The sequence below is a fragment of the Elephas maximus genome, chromosome 16, assembly GCF_024166365.1.
Source record: "Elephas maximus indicus isolate mEleMax1 chromosome 16, mEleMax1 primary haplotype, whole genome shotgun sequence".
Lineage (NCBI taxonomy): Eukaryota > Metazoa > Chordata > Mammalia > Proboscidea > Elephantidae > Elephas > Elephas maximus.
Window position 1 is genome coordinate 27,445,353 of NC_064834.1, and position 18,197 is coordinate 27,463,549.

The following is an 18,197-nucleotide window of genomic DNA, read 5'->3' on the forward strand; positions in this document are numbered from 1 at the left end:
ATTCCGACTCATAGCGACATTTACATAGTGCCCTATATTTCCACTGTATCTTTCCATAATTTTATTAAAATGACTCACTGTAGATGCATAAGTTCAGTGTGAGAGAGGATAGGTAATGGGAAAGAAATACATCAGTAATTTGGAAAAGCTGTCATTAGATACAGAGTTTTTCAGTAGGCAGACAACAAATATTAATTTAGCACTAAATATGTGCTAGGTCCAAGGCTCCTTGCTGGGATATACAGTAGCAGACATGACAGCCACATTCTCTGCTCTCATGGGATTTCAAGTTTAATGTTTCATTTTGGGGTAGGCCTGCAGGCTGCCACTATCTCTGTATAAGTATCTTTGTGGAAATGAAGAAATACTCTCCTTCTTTCCTCAAGACACGTTCTCTCTATCTGTAGAAAAAATTTCAAACTACGTTGAATTTCGTAGGCCTTTAATTGCCACCTGCTAAACATTTGGAAATAAATCTTCACCTCTACCGTGACTGTGCTGTGAATGTTGGCCCCTCAGCTGTGGCAACTGTTTGCAGTGTACACACTTGCTCAACTGTACGTGGAAGCCCCAGAGATACGTGTTCTAGCAGAAGGTGACAATTATAAAGAAGAGACAGTACTGGGTTAAAAATTGTGAAGATTGTTTCTCTAGTTATCAATCTTTACTAAGTTGGTGGCCCCTGGTTTTACCAGTATCCTAAGGGTGTCCACAAGAATTTCATGTAGCTCTCCAAAACCTTTCAATGTGAAATTATTTAAGCAAGCTATTGATTGCACTTGAAAGAGGGGACAAGGGGAAGAGCTTGACAAAATAAAACCATCAGTTATAGGATGTCCAAGTAAACAAAAATTTGGGGGGCTCCCTGAGGGTGGAGCCAGTTTGTGGGTAGTCTTGAGAAGTTGTATTGGTGCATTTTAGGTTTTCATTAAATCTGGTTTCTTTATTTTCTGATTTGAATTTAAAAACTCAGGTTTGACATTCAAGGTTTCATATCTCATAACCAAAACCAACCAAATCCAGTGCTGTTGAGTCGACTCTGACTCATAGCGACCCTATAGGGTTTCCAAGGCTGTAAATCGCTATGGAAGCAGACTACCAGCTCTTTGTTCTGCAGACACTGGTGGTTTTGAGCCGCCGACCTTTTGGTTAGCAGTTGATCACTTTAACCACTGTGCCACCAGGAGTCCTTTCATATCACACAAACCAAAAACCAAATCCGTTGCCATCGAGTTGATTCCAACTCACAGCGACCCTATAGGACGGAGTAGGACTGGCCCACAGGGTTTCCAAGGAGCAGCTGGTGGATTCGAATGGCCGACCTTGTGGTTAGCAGCTGTAGCTCTTAACCAGTATGCCACCAGGGTTTCCCCATATCACATAAATGGTGAATTAGAATTCCTAGATGCTGAAGTCCCATAGAAGGCCGCTAGAAACAGCTTTATAAAGCAGAAAGACTAACATAGACAATCTCATTGGAGCTGAGAGCAAAGAGTGTATAGGGCAGGTCAAGTGGCTTCATGATTATTTTTTCCCTTTGTTCAGGATGAAGATAGAAACATACATGAATTAAGAGAGCCTGGTTTTGGTTTAGCAGAATCAAAATAGAGTAAAACGCAAACAAGAGGAAACTAGGAGGAACATGTTGAGAGGAAGAAAATATTTTAATTGAAAGTGTGGTCTTTTTTTTTCTTCCAAATCTTGTTCTTAGGGTGTCACTTCTTTTTATTCCTTTTTCCCTGTATCCTTGATGCTATGCCAATGAATAAAACAAAGCCATGCTTTCCTTTTCATTGGTAAAACCACAAAAACCCAAACCCATTGCTGTTGAGTCTATTCAGGCTCATAGTGACCCTATAGGACAGAGCAGAACTGGCCTATAGGGTTTCCAAGGAGCAGCTGGTGGATTCAAACCGCCCACGTTTTGGTTAGCATCTGAATGCTTAACCACTGTGCCACCAGGGCGCCTTTTCATTCATTTCGTTCAGATCAGGCAAGGATAATAAGAAACATTTTCTTTCCTTCTTAATATGTGACTGAATGTTACCAATTTATATTCCATTGCTAATTAGTTTTGCTTTATGTTAATTTTTATGTATATTTTTGAGAATTGATGTTACATTATTCATATTACTATCACTTTATAGTATTGTTTTGAAATCCTAGACCATGGCGAGTGAAAGGAATCGATGAAAAGTTATTATAATCTAATGTGGAGACAGAGTCAACCGCACTGATCTTTTCTGTGACTTTACTACGAACTTTATTTTCTTCTTTTACAGACTACTTTGTAATTGGGTTTTAAAAATCATAATTAGTATCTCAAATATGTTGAGTCAGATAGTGTTTCTCATACCACTGGAGGTCACAGGATGATCTCTATTTCCTTTCAAATGTTTCAGAAATTTAAGGAATTTAGAAATGGAAACAGACACTAAAATAAGTTATTTAACCATATTCTACATGAGATTACAAAACTAACTCAGTAAATAAACACTCTATTCTTATTCCAGTTGACCTTGATAAAAATTTTGCTAAGCCATGATCTTTACTGTGTATTTCGAAGTATGAATTTCTACCCAGTGGAGGCCACACATGGGGGGAGAGAGGAGGCCAAAAGCCGCAAGAGAAAAAACATTTTGGTTAAGCTTTGTGCTTGTTGAGCTGTTTCCTCTCATAAAATTTATAAATTAAGTGACATAGCTCTACAAACAATCACAGTCCCGATGGTAAGTGGTAACCAAATATAGATGTCTTTCATTACTTGCTTTTTAAAATTTATTTTTCTTTTTCAAAAATTGTATTTATTTTGCTGTGGTTATTGCAAAATACATAGCAAAACATGCACTAATCCAACAGTTTCTGCATGTACAATTTAGTGACACTGTACAATTCGAATTGTGCAACCATTTTGTTCCTCCTTTTCCAAAATGTTCCTCCCCCATTAACATAAACTTACTGCCCCCAAAGGTTCCTATCTAATCTTTCAAGTTTTTGTTGTTAGTTTGAACCCAAATAGGTAGTTCTTCAAAGAGCATAAGGCTCAAGGCAGACCCTTTTTACTAGTGAAGGTAAACTATTACTTGATTTTAAGAAGACTTCAGGGGATATTTTTGGTTTAAGGTTTAGAAATTATCTGAGGGCCCAGTTTCAGGGCTTCGTCCAACCTCAATGATTCCAGAAAGTATGGAGTCCACGAGATTTTGAAATTCTGTTCTGCATTTTCCCCTTTTGATCAGGATTCTTCTATAGAATATTTGAACCAAACATTCAGTAATGGTAGCCGGGCACCATTTAGTTCTTCTGGCCTCATGGCACAAAAGGTAGTTGTTCATGGAGGCAATTAGCCACACATTCTATATCCTTCTGTTTCTGACTCTTCATCTTCCTCTGTTGCTCCAGGCTAATAGAGACCAATTGTTATGCCTTGGATGGCTGGTTGTAAGCTTTTAAGACCCAGGCACTAAGAAATGAACTAGGAGGTAGAACAGAAGCAATAAACATGTTATTAGGCCAATTAAGTGGGATGTCCCACGAAACCATCACCCTGAAACTCTAAACCAAGGAACAAAATCCCATGAGGTATTTGGTTATACATAAACAGCCTCAGCAGCTGCTCTTTTTTTTGTGTGTGTGTGTCACTGTTATAAATGTATTTATCACGCAACTTCTGCCAAATCAACTTTTTACATGTGTACAACTTATTGACAGCAATTACAATTGGCTGTGCAACCCTGCCCTTAAGCAATATGATTTTTCTGTCACTGTTAACCCCGCTTTCTCCCTTCCTCTTGCCCCTGGTAACCACTAATAAACTTTGGTCTTTATACAAATGTGACACGCTAATTTTATGAAACACACACACATTCCATAACCATAATTTCCTCCTGAACTTCAACAAAATTTCCTCACAGGCTAAAACTTCTTGTATTAACACTTGCTTCCTTGTTTATTGGCTATCTCATAGACACCATCTGAGAAATAAGATTTTTTTTTTTTTTTTTTTCTATTGCTAATGGCTAGGTAGGAAAATTCCTGCTGTCATTGGTTACAGTCTAATTACAGTAGAAACTACTCTGGAAGAAACCGAATGTCTAATTATCGTGGCGCAATATCGTCAATGTAGAAGCAGAGGGAGGGAAAGAAGCCAAGATAGAGAGAAGTTCATATGGTCCACCTTCTATTGGTGGTTCTTGAGATAACATTAAGTGGTTTAAGGGCAGAGTATTATATAATATTGAACTACATGATAAGTTACTACCCTTTTGGTTCTCTTTCACTTCTCACATCAAGAAAAAAGCTTACATTTGGTGCCAATCTTTCATGCCCCTTTAATATTTGCTAAGTTTCCTTTTTAAAAGGAGCAGGCCTTAAGCAAGCAACAGGATAAAATGAGAAATTTACAATAATATTTTGTTTCATTATACCTATCTTTACGATTATTTTCTATTTAGTGCAAGTGAAAGTGTTTTTCCATTTAAGATACTACTGTAAAGTTTCTTTTAAAAATACATATGTTTAGATAAAAAGTTAAGTTTCACAAAAAATTAAGTATTGAAGGTGATGCACAGATTTGGCAAATATTGTGAAGTGACTGGATTTGGAACACACTGTTATAGTCCTTGAAATAGAGGCTAAATCACCTTCTCCCAGACTCCTTCCATCCTCTTTTGTATTTTCCCTTCCTCCTTCCCTGCCTTTCTCCTCCTGTTCCTTTCTTCCCTCCACCATTCAGCAAAATGTATTGATCCAGTGTACAGTGTACCTGACATTGTGCTAGGCAATGCAAATCCAGATGTATGAAGATTCCTACCTCACCATCCTTGCCCTCAAGCTGCTCAGTCTCACTGGAGAGACAGATATGCAAACAATTACTACACAGTGAGAAATCTGATGTGTGTGCAAGGTATAGTGTAGCCCAGAGGATGGACAGCCATGTGGGAGGCAAGCAGAGGTATCAGGTTTCGACCTTGGGATGCAGTCCTATGGAATACAGCTCAAGTTCGTAAATATAACTTTAATTTATTCAACAAACCTCTATTGAGCCAGACACTGCATTAGATACTGGGGGTTCGGACATGAAAAAGATATAGTTGAGGCTTCAAGAAGCTTGTGATTAGAAGTGGAGACAGGCAAGGAAAGCAATGGCTACATAAGTCCATATCTCTTATCTGAAACCCTTGGAGGCAGATGTGTTTCAGAATTCTGAGTTTTTAGAATGGTAAAATGATGCATAAACTGGATATTATGTAACACCCATAAAAGGGTCTGGGCAGCACCCCCTGATTTAAAAAACATGAATATTCATACTGAACAGAATCAAGACTAAAAATAGCCTCATATCAATTCAGTTTAGATTATTGCCACAACCTTATGGAAAAGTCTTTGGGTTTTGAATTTTTTTTTAGATTTCTGAATTGTAAATAAGTGTAGACCTATAATTCAAAATAATTAGAGGTATGCTGCAGGATCTTTTGAAAATACAAAAAAAAAAAAAAAAAAAGGTCAGTGAACTACACTTTAATAGGAAAAGTATAGGGAAGGCTTCCCTGACAATCTGAAGAGTCTCGACCAAGGTATAGGAGTTAACCAGACAGAGAGGGTGGGGAAGGGGGGGGGGGCCAGAAGGTGGGAGAGGGGCTTTTAGGCAGAAGGGATGCCCTATGGAAAAATAATGGCCTTGGTGTTTGGGGGAATTGCTAGTAACTGCTGTGTGTGGTGTGCCTGCGACCCAAGGGGATGAAGATAAAAATGCTGACGGAGACCAGCAGCTGTGAGATCAGGTAGAAGAAGTGGACAGGAACCCGTGCCAAGCTGAACCTCTATCCTGAAAGATAGAACAACGAAAAGATTTTAACAGAGGGTAAGCCCTGGTGGTGCAATGGTCAAGCAAACTTTAACTGAAAGATGAGTGATTTGAACCCATCAGTGGCTCTGTGGGAGAAAAACCCGGAAATCTGTAAAGACTTCAGCCCAGGACACCCTATGCGGCACTTCTACTTTGTCATACAGGGTCACTATGAGTTGGAATCGACTTGACGGCACACAACAACAGCACATCATATAGATCAATTTTGAAATTTGAGGAAAATCATAACATTACATGACAGAGTTGATGCACTGCACAAAATTTGGAGGCCATTGTAGTTGTCTAGGTGAGAGATGATGAGAAAATACAGGTTAGCATGGCTTGGTACATAGTAATCGCTCAATAAATGGTAGCTATTAGAAGGTCAAAGCCTGGGACGTAGTGGGGATAGATAAGAGGAGATATTTTGAAGAATTATTTAGGACTCAGTATCTGATTGGACGGGGAAGATAGGGGGACAAAGTTGAAGACAACCCTTAGGGTAATGGTTTGGAAGTCTTGTTGCTTGCACATGCCATCAACCAGGGTGGGGAATACTGATAGAGGGTGAGGTTCTGTTGTCCTTGGGGGTGGAGAAGGAGAGGGGGTGTTCCATTTTGAATGTGATGAAATATGGGTTTGGGGCTCAGGTAAATTGATTTAATTGGGTTTGAGAGTCATTGTGTGATAGCTGAAGCCTTAAGGTATATGAAATCACAGAGACTGCATAGTAAGGAAGACTGAGGTCAAAATCCTAGAAGATATTTAAGGAAAATGTAACTGTCAACTATGTTAAGCACCCTTGAAAGATCAACTGAGATAAAGTCTTCAAGAATCTTTAATGGATGTGGCAAAGGGGTCAGCTACAATTTGAGACACGCAGTTTCAGCAAGTAGCAAGGAGAACCTGATGACTATGAATAAAGGAGTGTGTGAACAGTGAGAAAGTAGAGACACAAGCGTCAACTACCATTCTTTGAAGATACTTGGTAATGAAGGGAGAGACAGAGAGAAGAAGGCCCAGTCAGAGGAAATCATGGGCTGTTTGGTGTTTGGTTTAGTTTTTAAAGGTAAGAGAGATGCTTCCAATCTTCCAGTTCTTGCAGTCAGATTTTTTGGTTGTGTTGCAGCCTGGCTCTGGAGGAGGGGAAGTGCCTTTGACACTTCTGAACATGAGTGTTTCTCAGAAAGAGACAGCCAGGTAAACAGACTGCACTGGAATAGCTCTGCAGGAAAGCACCTCTTTTTGGGCTCACCTCCCATGTGTTGTTTCTGGTGTTAGCTTCTTGCAGAGCTTTTGCATCTTCCTCCTTCTATTGTCTACCTGGTTGGCTTCTTGCCTCTTGTTTGACGTGGCTTTTGTGGCTGCACGAGTGCCAGGAAGCTCACTTGTAAAATACCTGTATGTGTGTGTAGGGTTTGCCATGGTGATACCCTTCCCAAGCCACCCCTTATCTCCTTCTTGTAGCCTATATTGTCTACTTCACACATTCCTTTTAGCTCAAACAATTCTTGAGAAAATAAATTGCCTGAGGGAATAAAGCACCAGGCTAGGCATAATGGGGATACAAGAAGATTTAAGACAGGGCCTTTGCCCTCATGGACCTTATGATCCAAAAGGTGAGACTCCCCTATAAATAATAACAGTGGTTCTTAAAGTTTTTTGAATGTACAGAGAGATCCCTTTGAAAAGTTGATGAAAACTATGCATTCCATTTATGCTCACGAAACGCCATACAGAATTTGACAAGTTTAGGGGGTTTGGGGACTTGCTAAACAATAAGGTGGTTTATAAAACTCAAGAATGACCAAACTACTGAGTCATTGGTGCTCTACTTATTGGTGAATCTCGGCTAAATTAATGTTTCTGAGACTCAAAATCCAGATTGTACTGCCTGTCTTGCAAGGCTTTTGTGAGGACCAAATGGGATAATATGAATAAGATGCTTAGCATAGGACCCGACACAGACCAGATGCCCAATAAATGTTATTCTGGCTTTATGTGTGTTATGGAGGAGCTGAGCTAGGTGTTAAATCAGAAGCACAGCTAACTCTCTGGCTAAGGAGGTATTCTAGCCTTTAACTGTCAGTTTCGAACACTTCAGTCATTCCCTACCTACCTCCGCAATTTTTTGCTTTATCCCAATCCTACCTGAACTGTAACTTTCTTACAATTTTTCTTTATATAATGTTTCTCTTAAATACATTGACTTAAAAAGGATACTTTAGATCCCTACCATTAATGAAAAACTATATTCACTTGCCAAAAATAGAAAGTAAGCACAGCAATAAACAATGAAAACTAAACAATGCTATAAAATCTAATTAAGGGTACAAGTGTAACCTAAGGGTTTGAGCCTGGGGCCTGGTCTCTTTCTCTGATTTAAAAAAAAAAAAAAAAAAAAAATTAACCAATGTCTGAGAGAGAATATTTTCTCCTTGTTGTACTCAGAAGAACTGGAAGAGACTTGAAAAGGTAATAATAACTCTTTCACCATGTGATCTGCTGTCATTTAATGCCCTGGCCAGGCTCCAATGAAAGGCACCTCTGGTCACACCTGTGAGAGGTCCTTAATGACATGGATGGAGTAAAGCTTTCAGAACCTAAATTTCCTGATGTGGCACGACTCAAAATGAGAAGAAGCAGCTGCAAACATCTATTAGTAATCAGAACGTGGTACGTACAAAGCACAGATCTAGGAAAATTGGAAGTTGTCAAAAATGAAATGGAACACTTGAAGATCAATATCCTAGGCAATAGTGAGCTGAAATGGACTGGTATTGGCCATTTTGAATCAGACAATCATGTGGTCTATTATGCCAGAAATGACAAATTGAAGAGGAACGGCATCATATTCATTGTCAAAAAGAACATTTCAAGACCTATCCCGAAGGACAATGTTGTTAGTGACAGAATAACATTCATATGCCTAAAGGAAGACCAGTTAATACGACAATTATTCTAATTTACATACCAACCAGTAACATGAAGAATGAAGAAAGTAAATATTTTTACCAAGTTCTGCAGTCTGAAATTGATCAAAGCGTGCTGGGGATGAATTTGCGATGGACTTGGGCTAAGGTACAAGGCCAGGAGTGGCATGGCTGGGCCAGTGGCCAAGGCCGAAGAATGCCTTAGCAACAAGAAGCAAAACATCTGGGCCTGGACATGAAGTCCCTGGGAACGCTGACTGCCCAAGGACGTGGGAGAAAACTATGAGCCTTAGGTCCCAGCTGGAATGGTATATAAGCTTGGGTCCCTTGCTAGGAGGTTGCGGAAAATACTCCAGCCAGCCACCACTGGAGAGCAGCTGTTTGCCTGTGTCAGTAAATTTCCCTGAACTCATGAATCTGGAAAGGGCTACATGTCAGTTCTTTGGATTATCTGCCAGGACACACAGTGAAGGCCTTTTCTTGCTGGGGCTGTCCCCTGACATGGACATTCGACCATTTCAGGAGGTAGCATATGATCAAGAACCAACAATACTGAAGGAAGATGTCCAAGCTGCACTGAAGGCATTGGCAAAAAACAAGGCTCCAGGAATTGACGGAATACCCAGTGAGGTGTTTCAACAAATGAATGCAAAGCCAAAAGTACTCACTAGTCTACGCCAAGAAATCTGCAAGACAGCTTCCTGGCCAACCAACTGGAAGAGATCCATATTTATGCCCACTCCAAAAAGGGTGATCCAACAGAATGTGGATATTATCAAACAATGTCATTTATTATCATATGCAAATAAAATTTTGCTGAAGATAAATCAAAAATGGTTGCAGCGGTACACCGAAAGGGACCTGCAAGAAATTCAAGTCGGATTCAACGAGGGATATCATTACTGATGTCATATGAATCATGGTTGAAAGCAAAGTATACCGGAGAGATGATTGCCTGCATTTTATTGACTAAGCAAAGGTATTTGACTGTGTGAATCATAGCAAATTATGGATAATATTGCAAAGAATGGAAATTCCAGAACACTTAATTTTGCTAATGCGGAACCTGTATAGAAAAAGAGGCAGTCATTCAAACAGTACAAGAGTATAATGTGTGGTTTAAAATCAGGAAAGGTGTGCGTCAGGGTTGTATCCTTTCATCAGATTTATTCAATCTGTATGCTGAGCAAATAATCTGAGAACCTGGACTATATGAAGAACATGGCATCAGGATTGGAGGAAGACTCATTAACACCTTCGATATGCAGATGACACAAACATGGTTGATGAAAGTAAAGAGGATTTGAAGCACTGAAGAAGAGCAGAGACTACAGCTTTCAGTATGGATTATACCTCAACACAAAAAAACAAAAATCCTCACGACTGGATCAATAAGGAACATCACAATAAATGGAGAAAATATTGAAGTTGCCAAGGATTTCACTAACGCTCATGGAAGCAGTAGTCAAGAATTCAAACAATAGATTGCATTGGGCACATCTGCTGTAAAAGACCTTTTTAAAGTGTTAAAAAGCAAAGATGTCACTTTGAGGACTAAGGTGTGCTTAATCCAAGCCAAGGTGTTTTCAATCGTCTCATATGCATAAAAAAGATGAACAATGAATCAAAAAAAAACCAAACCCCGTGCCATCGAGCTGATTCTCATACAGACCCCACAGGGCGGAGTAGAACTGCCCATACAGCCTCCAAGAAGCATCTGGCAGATTTGAACTGCTGACCTTTTGGTTAGTAGCCATAGCACTTAACCACTACATCACCAGGGTTTGCAATGAATAAGGTAGAATATTGAGGCATTTGAATTATGGTGTTGGTGAAGAATACTGAATATACTATGGACTACTAGAAGAATGAACAAGTCTGTCTTGGAAGAAATATGATCAGAATGCTCCTGAGAAGCAAGGATGGCAAGACTTTGTCTCACCTACTTTGGATATGTTACCAGGAGGGACCAGTTCTTGGAGAAGGACATTATGCTAGGTGAAGTAGAGGGCCGTTGAAAAAGACAAAGACCCTCAACGACATGGATTGACATAGCTGGCTGTATTAATGAGCTCAAACACAGCAATGATTGTAAGGGTGGTGAAGGATCTGGCGCCATTTCGAGCTGTTGTACATATGGTTGCTATGAGTCAGAATCAACTGACTGCACCTAACAGCAATGTGTTGTGAGGGGCCAGTTTCCATCCACTGGACAACTCCAGAGCAGGTAACCACAGCATGTGAGGAGCAATTGCCAAAAGAGTGAAATCTGTCAGGACAGCGACCTGTTGCCCAGATGTCCCCCCAGCTTTGTCCAGGACAGGAATTCCCCAAACACTTGTCGTTTGCGCTCCTAGAAACCAGTACACTTAGAGACCTGCTCCTCATTTCCTACTGGGGTCAGATTCAGTCCCTATTTCACACCCCGGACAGCTCCAGAGTTATTTTTTAATTGACAGGTTTAGCTGAGGCAATGTGGTTTTCTTTGAGGGTAACTGGGAACTGGGTGGAGTGGAAGGGAAGTTGAGGACATTGTTTTGAAGCTGTCTGCATGACAAACGTTGCTTTTTACATAGATTATATGCTACAGTTTAATAACACCAAAAAAACAAAAATAAACAAAAAACTCGGCTAAATTGTCTATTTATGCCTTTATCCATTTAGGCTTGAATAAGCATCAATTAATTACACTAGAAAATATTATTTTATTATAATATTGGGGTGGCTAATGGAACGCTCCTTGAAAACTCTACGGGGTAGTTCTACTCTGTCCTACAGGGTCGCTGTGAGTCGGAATCGACTCGACGGCAGTGGGTTTAGTTTTTTGGTTTTAATGGAACTCTTGGAAACCCTGGTGGCTTAGTAGTTAAGTACTACAGCTGCTAACCAAGGGATCGGTAGTTCGAATCCACCAGGCGCTCCTTGGAAACTGTGGGGCAGTTCTACTCCGTCCTATAGGGTCGCTATGAGTCGGAATCCACTCGACCGCAGTCGGTTTGATTTTTTTTTTTTGGAAATGTAACTTTTTAGCAGCTCGATGAAACAGGGCTCCTTCACCCCCTTCCTGCTGTCCCTGCTCCCCCCATTCCCGTAAGGCCACCCATTCCTCACTTCCGTGCACCCTTGGCCCTGCCGCGGCTCAGACCCCTGAGCACCGGCTGGGCTCCCCAGCCGGAGCCCCTGGAGCGTGGGGCCGGACCGACTGGGCATGCTCCGCGGGCCCAGAAGGCAGCTGGGAGCCGGCTGGAGCGCTGCGCTCCGCACTTGGTCCCGCCGCCGGGCCTCTACCTGAGCCGGGTCCGCCCCCCGCCGCACCGGCCCGGGCGGGCACCTGGCGGGCGCTGCCGACACAGCAAGGGGGAGGAGACGGCGCGCGGGGCGGGCGCCGCAGAGCCGTGCCTGGCGTTCCTGAGCCGCAGCTGTACTTTTTCCAAAGGAGTCCCACTTTTGGGGTCAGGAAGAGCGGGGCGGGAGGGGAGAGCAAAGTTCCTGGAAGGAGCAGCAGCAGCAGCAGCAGTAGCCCCACAACATGGCCTCCTCGTCCTCCTCTCTAGCTGGAGCGGAGAGCACCCCTCCTGCGCAGGTGAGCGCCGCGCCGCCCCCTTACCTGTGCTTTCGTCCCGGGAGGGGCGCGCGGGGACCCGGGCGGACGGGAGTGGTGGGACGAGGGTCCCGGGGACTCTGGGGACAGAGAGGCGCTGCCTGGAGCCCCGCACTCCTGGGGGTGCCGGAGAGCGCCTGAAAGGCGAGCTGTGGGGGATTCCCAATTCCTGCGCCTCGTAGGGATCGGGCTGCGCCCCGGGCGCGGGGGTCGAAGTTGCGGCCCGGGGCGCAGGCGTGAGCTCAAAGCCGGTCTCAGCGCAGGGAGCATCCCGAGCGAGGGAGGGCCCATGAATTTAGGGTTTCTGTTTCGAAAGTTGTCTAGAAGAAGAAAAGCGCGGCCCAGAACTCCCCTCTTCTCTCTTCTTTGGATTTCTCTGTTCTTGGTTCGCCCCTCCACGTTCGTGCCAAGCTGAACCCTTCCTAAGGACACGACCGAAGTAGGCAGCTCGTTTGGCGGGGAGGAAGGAAATCACCTGGTTCTGAAAGTTACCTTCAGAATTCGGCTCTTTTTTTTGGAAGGTGAATTGAGATACTTCATTTAACCCATTGAAAATATGAAATATACTTTAAAGTTTGCGACATAAAAGTGTAGATCAGTGAGAATACAGTGGCTGTGCTAAGGGGTGGCTTGTGGGGGATTCACCTTCCTGATGGCGCCGTAGTTAAGAGCTCAGGCTGCTAACCAAAAGGTGGGCAGTTTGAATCCACCAGCCTGTCCTTTGAAACTCTACGGGGTTAGTTCTACTCTGTCCTGTAGGGTCGCTATGAGTCGGAATGGACTCAACGGCAACGGGTTTGGTGTTTTGTTTTTTTGGAATCTCCGAGAGCCTTTCAAAGGTATTCAAGTAAAAGCACACTAAGTAAAAACCGGTGCTTGAAACCGCAGCTTCAAGATAAATCTTCTCATGCTGCCTCCCCTCCTCCCCCTGTTCCCAGCAGATTGCTACCTTTAAGCCCGGAGGCGTTTAATAACAATTTTGGAGCTGCCACTTTGTGTAAATATAGAATAATTGGTTTAAAACACTCGCGTATGTTTTCATGTGCAGAGCATGTCTACGGAAGGGTACTCGGGAAACAATAGTTGTCTCTGGGGAGGGGACCTGGGGAATGGGTGGGAGGAAGATTTACCTTTCACTTCCCGTTTGAGACTTTTGTTAAGTATATGAGTTACCTATTTTAGGACAAAAATAGATAAATCCGAGGTTGTTGAAAATGAAGCACGTTTGAGTAGCATTTTACTTAGTTTCAAATTACATAAAATTGCCCTTGAAACACACAAAACTCCCAGCCCATAACTTGTCTTCATTCCTGCCTGTCATTTCCGGAAATCCTCACAGAATTAAGGGGAATTCTTCAAAAGAAGACTCTCAACTCTTGACAAAGTTGGTGATTTTTATTGCTACTTTGATTCTGAGTTTTGGTTTTGCTTGTTTGAATGTATGAGGGGCTTGTCTAATTTTGGAAGAGGCCACTTTTAAAAGCCCCCAGGAGTTCATACCAGGGCTCTAAACCCCAGACCTTTTTCAGGAATGTTGGCCAGGGCACCTAGGCCTTGACAGGAAAACCGGAGGGAGACATTCAGAGCGGGCACGGACTGCTCCTTTAGCAGTTCAGGCATCCTTATAATCTGCTGACCTGGGCTCAAACTTGTGCATCTTTAGAGAAGCCAATTTTTAATATTGAAAGTGACTGTAAAATTAAAACCCCTAACATCTCTGAAAGGAAAACTGACTGAAATAAAGCAGTCAGTCAGATATCTCCAGGCCGGTCACTAATATCTAGACGGCCGATTTCTCATAGCTCTCAAATCAGTGGAAGATGAATGAGTGAGTTGTGAATCTGGACTGTAGTTGGACTGTTATTTATGGTGGTTTTCAGTGTTCTTTTTGTGAAGGCATAAATAAATATCTGTTTTGCAGTCAGCACAACGATGTGTTAGGCTCCATCGCAGAGAATGTGGCTCAATGTCCTTTAGACAATGTAAAGACCAGTGGTGTGTTTTGGGATCCAGGAAAACACTGGGGATTTTGAATTCGTTTGCATTTTTGTGGCGGTGATTATATTAGAATTGCGGTTTTCCTTTATTCAGTACTTCAAAACTTTTTTTTTTTCTTTTTGCAGTGTTAATGGGTTTATAGAACAAGTGAATGGGCCGAATTCTACAATAATATTTTGGTCATAGAAGGGAATATAATTGCTCAGGACTCTTAGCAATTGTTCTCAGTTTGATTTCTAATTAGTAACTTCTTGATTTAAAAGTTATCCATTTTTATGCAGATAATATTTGTATAGAATGTGTTATTGTAATTTTAGTAAATCATTGCCCAAATTGGTAATTGTGTGAAATTCTAGCCTATATAAATGGCATTTTTACTTTTATGAATAAGCTAAATACCTGAAATTGAGGAGACCAGCTATCTGACACTTTTATCTGAGAATGATTCTAAGTTACAACATTGAAACTGATTTTTAATTGGGATTAGTCTTGCTACAACTTCCCCAAACTCACATTATTGCAGTTAACCCTTCTGAAAAGATCAAGGTTACTAATGATCTAATCAGATCTGAAGTAACCTTTCCTTGTATGAATTTATGGGCTGTTGTTCACCTGTTCAGCTAACTCTACTGTTGAGTTTGGCAAATGTGTATGCCAACGAGATGTTGGATTAATGCTAAGGTACCTGAAAAAATGTTGTTAGCTGCCATCAAGTTGGCTCTGACGCATGGCAGCCCCATGTTCAGTGGAACTAAACACTGCCAGGTCCTTTGCCATCCCTGTGATCGGCTGTGGACCTAATTGCTGTGATCCCTAGGGTTTTCATTGGCTGATTTTTGGAAGTAGCTGGCCAGACCTTTCTTCCTAGTTTATTGTAGTCTGGGAACCCTCCTGAAACCTGCTCAGCATCATAGCAACACTGGAGCCTCCACTGACTGATGGGTGGTGGCTGCATATGAGGTGCACTGGTCAGGAATTGGACCTGGGTCTTCTCCTTGGAAGGCCGGAACTCTACCACTGAACCACCACTGACCTCACCTGGAAAAATAGGGCCACAGATTTGCAGTTTTTCATCTTCATCTAATGTCAACAGGTGAAAACAGCTTAAAATTGCCTTCTATCCCTGGTGGCGAGGTGGTTAAGTGCTATGGCTGCTAACCAAAGGGTCAGCAGTTCAGATCCGCCAGGCACTCCTTGGAAGCTATATGGGGCAGTCCTACTTTGTCCTACAGGGTTGCTATGAGTCGGAATCGACTCGACGGCACTGGGTTTGGTTTTTTTTTATCCACTATATAATGGTTGAAGTTATTTGATATTACCTACTTTCTGTTAAAAAAAAAAAAATTTTAAGCACCGGCAGCCCAACTGTGGTTATAGACTGGGCGTTGTATTAAACTTAAAGTGAGTATCTGTTTGAGTACTATGTATTTTTTTCTTGATTGAATTCTGAGAGATGTGGTGACATCTTCAAAATCTACGGCTGTTGAAATACACCTTGGATACTTGTCCCAGCATGTTTGAAAGTGATGTTTCTTTCATCAGATTAGTTACTGCAGTTTTCAGATAATATTAAAGAAAGTAGAAATACTGGAAAATTGGCCTTCGATATGTTTTGTTTTCTGGGCAGTGCATGAATACATGGACCTGGCGTGGTAGGGAACTTAATTTAAATGCCACTGTAGAATAAAGATCTGGAGAACTGTGTGTTGCTAAATTAGCAAGGCTGTTTCCCGAGGTGGTTTGAAAATGACTACGGTGATCCATCATTAGGTGCTGTGTCCCTCTAGCATCTAGCTACACGTGTGCACTGTGCTGCTTCTCTGGAGAAGACCAAGGCTTGATGCCAAGGCTTCTCCATACAAGTGCGGGTCTTTCCTTCCCCATTCCTTTTTCCACATTATGATGATGTATATGGAATCTGGTAAAGAACAACTTTGTTGGAACTGCAACTTTGCTCTTTAGCACCAAACACAGGCCTTTGCATGCAGTAGCCCTCAATTAATATTTGTTGAATGAGTGATCAAATAACTGACAAGAAGAACCTGGCATTCAGATTAAGGAGCAGCTGTGATGACTTGATATTCTCGAGCTCTTATAAGAAAGGTACTCTTAGGTCAGGTGCACGGTGTGAGCCTTGTTTTTAAACCTTTGAAAAGCTTATAGTCCAATTGGATCGAGAAGACATATGCATCTAGAAAATGTAACTGCTTTGCTTAGGAATAATAACAGCCACGGTTTGCATCCATTGCCCCTATCCTTCAGACCAAACCATAAGGGATGATTTATACACAAAGAAACTGAACTTCAGGAAGGCTATACAATTTGCAGTTTGCAAAGGGCTGAAACTGAACTCCTGTCTCCCTGAGTAATGGAGAGAAAAGTAGTGGTGAACTCAGGAGGTGAAGATTCTCCATTTAACCAGTTCTGTAACTTTGGAATCATATCACCTCCCTGGATTTCAATTTCTCCATTTGAAAAAGGAGAGAGTTGGAAAAACAGTTTCTAAGGTTCATTCCAACTGTAACAGCCTATGGTTTAAAAAAAAAAAAAAAAACTTAAATGCAAAGGGAGAGGTATAGAGATTAATAATAAAGCGATATGTTTCCTTGTTACTAAGAGGCATTTTTCATTCTTGTATCTTCCTTTGTAAAGTGCCTGTAAAAGTCTTTTGTCCATTTAGAAAATTGGATTGTTTTGTCTTTGTAAGAAAACCAAAACCAAACCCAGTGCCATCGGGTCGATTCTGACTCATAGTGACCCTATAGGACAGTAGAACTGCCCCATAGTTTCCAAGGAGCGCCTGGCAGATTCGAACTGCCGACCCTTTGGTTAGCAGCCATAGCACTTAACTGCTACGCCACCAGGGTTTCCGTCTTTGTAAGAGCTCTTTATATACTCTGGATATAAGTCCTTTGTCAGAAAAAGGACTTGTGACTATATTCTCCAAGTCGGTAGCTTGCCTATTCAAAGCTTTAATCCATTACAGCTTCCCTTAATGTTCAGGAAGTTTCATTTTCCAAGCTTCAAGCTTATTAACTTATGTCCTCTTTTTTTTTTTGTTTTTTTGAGGGAAGTGACATAGTTAGAAATGATCATTAAAAGAATAAGAAACAATAATTTGTAAATAGCCATTCCCTGTCCAGTTTTTAAAGTGCTTTCGTATTATTTCTTTACATTGGTTTTTCACAACAACCATAATCATGTTATTAAAGTAGATATTCTCATTTTATTGAAAAGAAAAGTAAGGTTCAGAGGTTGACTTGTTCTTGGCCTTTATGGAGTTAACAGTTGGGAAAACCAAATGAGGGAAGGAGGGAAGAAATGAGTCCTTGTATGTCCTTGGTGGGAGAGTAGATTGGGGCAGCTGTTCTGGCAAGCAATCTGGCATTACTTAAGCAAATTAACTAGTCATTTACTCTATGACCCATCAATTCCATTCCCATAGGTGGACACTGGAACGTGTCCCACAGGTTCCTAAGAGGACGTGTTCAAGGTTATTCACTGCTGTGTTATTAGTGGTTGAGGGCAGTTGGAGGGCAACCATTGCTGGAAGAGGGGAAGGTAAAAGAGGGACGTAGATCATGGAGTTGTCTGCAGGTGTTAGAAGCTATAGATTAAATAAAAACAACATGGATGGATCTTCAGAATATAGTCCTTGGTAAAAAAAAGTGAAAGAGTGTAAGATATGTGACATTAAATCATTTATGTGAATTAAATATTCATGAGCGTAGCATAGTATACATTTCGTAAGAAAACACTTAAGATACACATTAAGTGCATGAGAATGGCTCTGTGAGACCCTGTGCATGGCAGTGGG

At 41.6% G+C, this 18,197-nt stretch overlaps 1 protein-coding gene across 1 annotated transcript in view; it reads left to right on the plus strand.

The window, feature by feature from the left end:
- Positions 1–11,996: 11,996 nt before the first annotated feature.
- The window catches only part of ANK3 (ankyrin 3), a 706,927-nt gene continuing 700,726 nt past the window's right edge, over positions 11,997–18,197 (plus strand). The window contains exon 1 of the mRNA XM_049855202.1: positions 11,997–12,364. Coding sequence (XP_049711159.1) covers positions 12,311–12,364 — 54 coding nt within the window. The 5' untranslated portion in view covers positions 11,997–12,310. The remainder of the gene's footprint in view (positions 12,365–18,197) is intronic.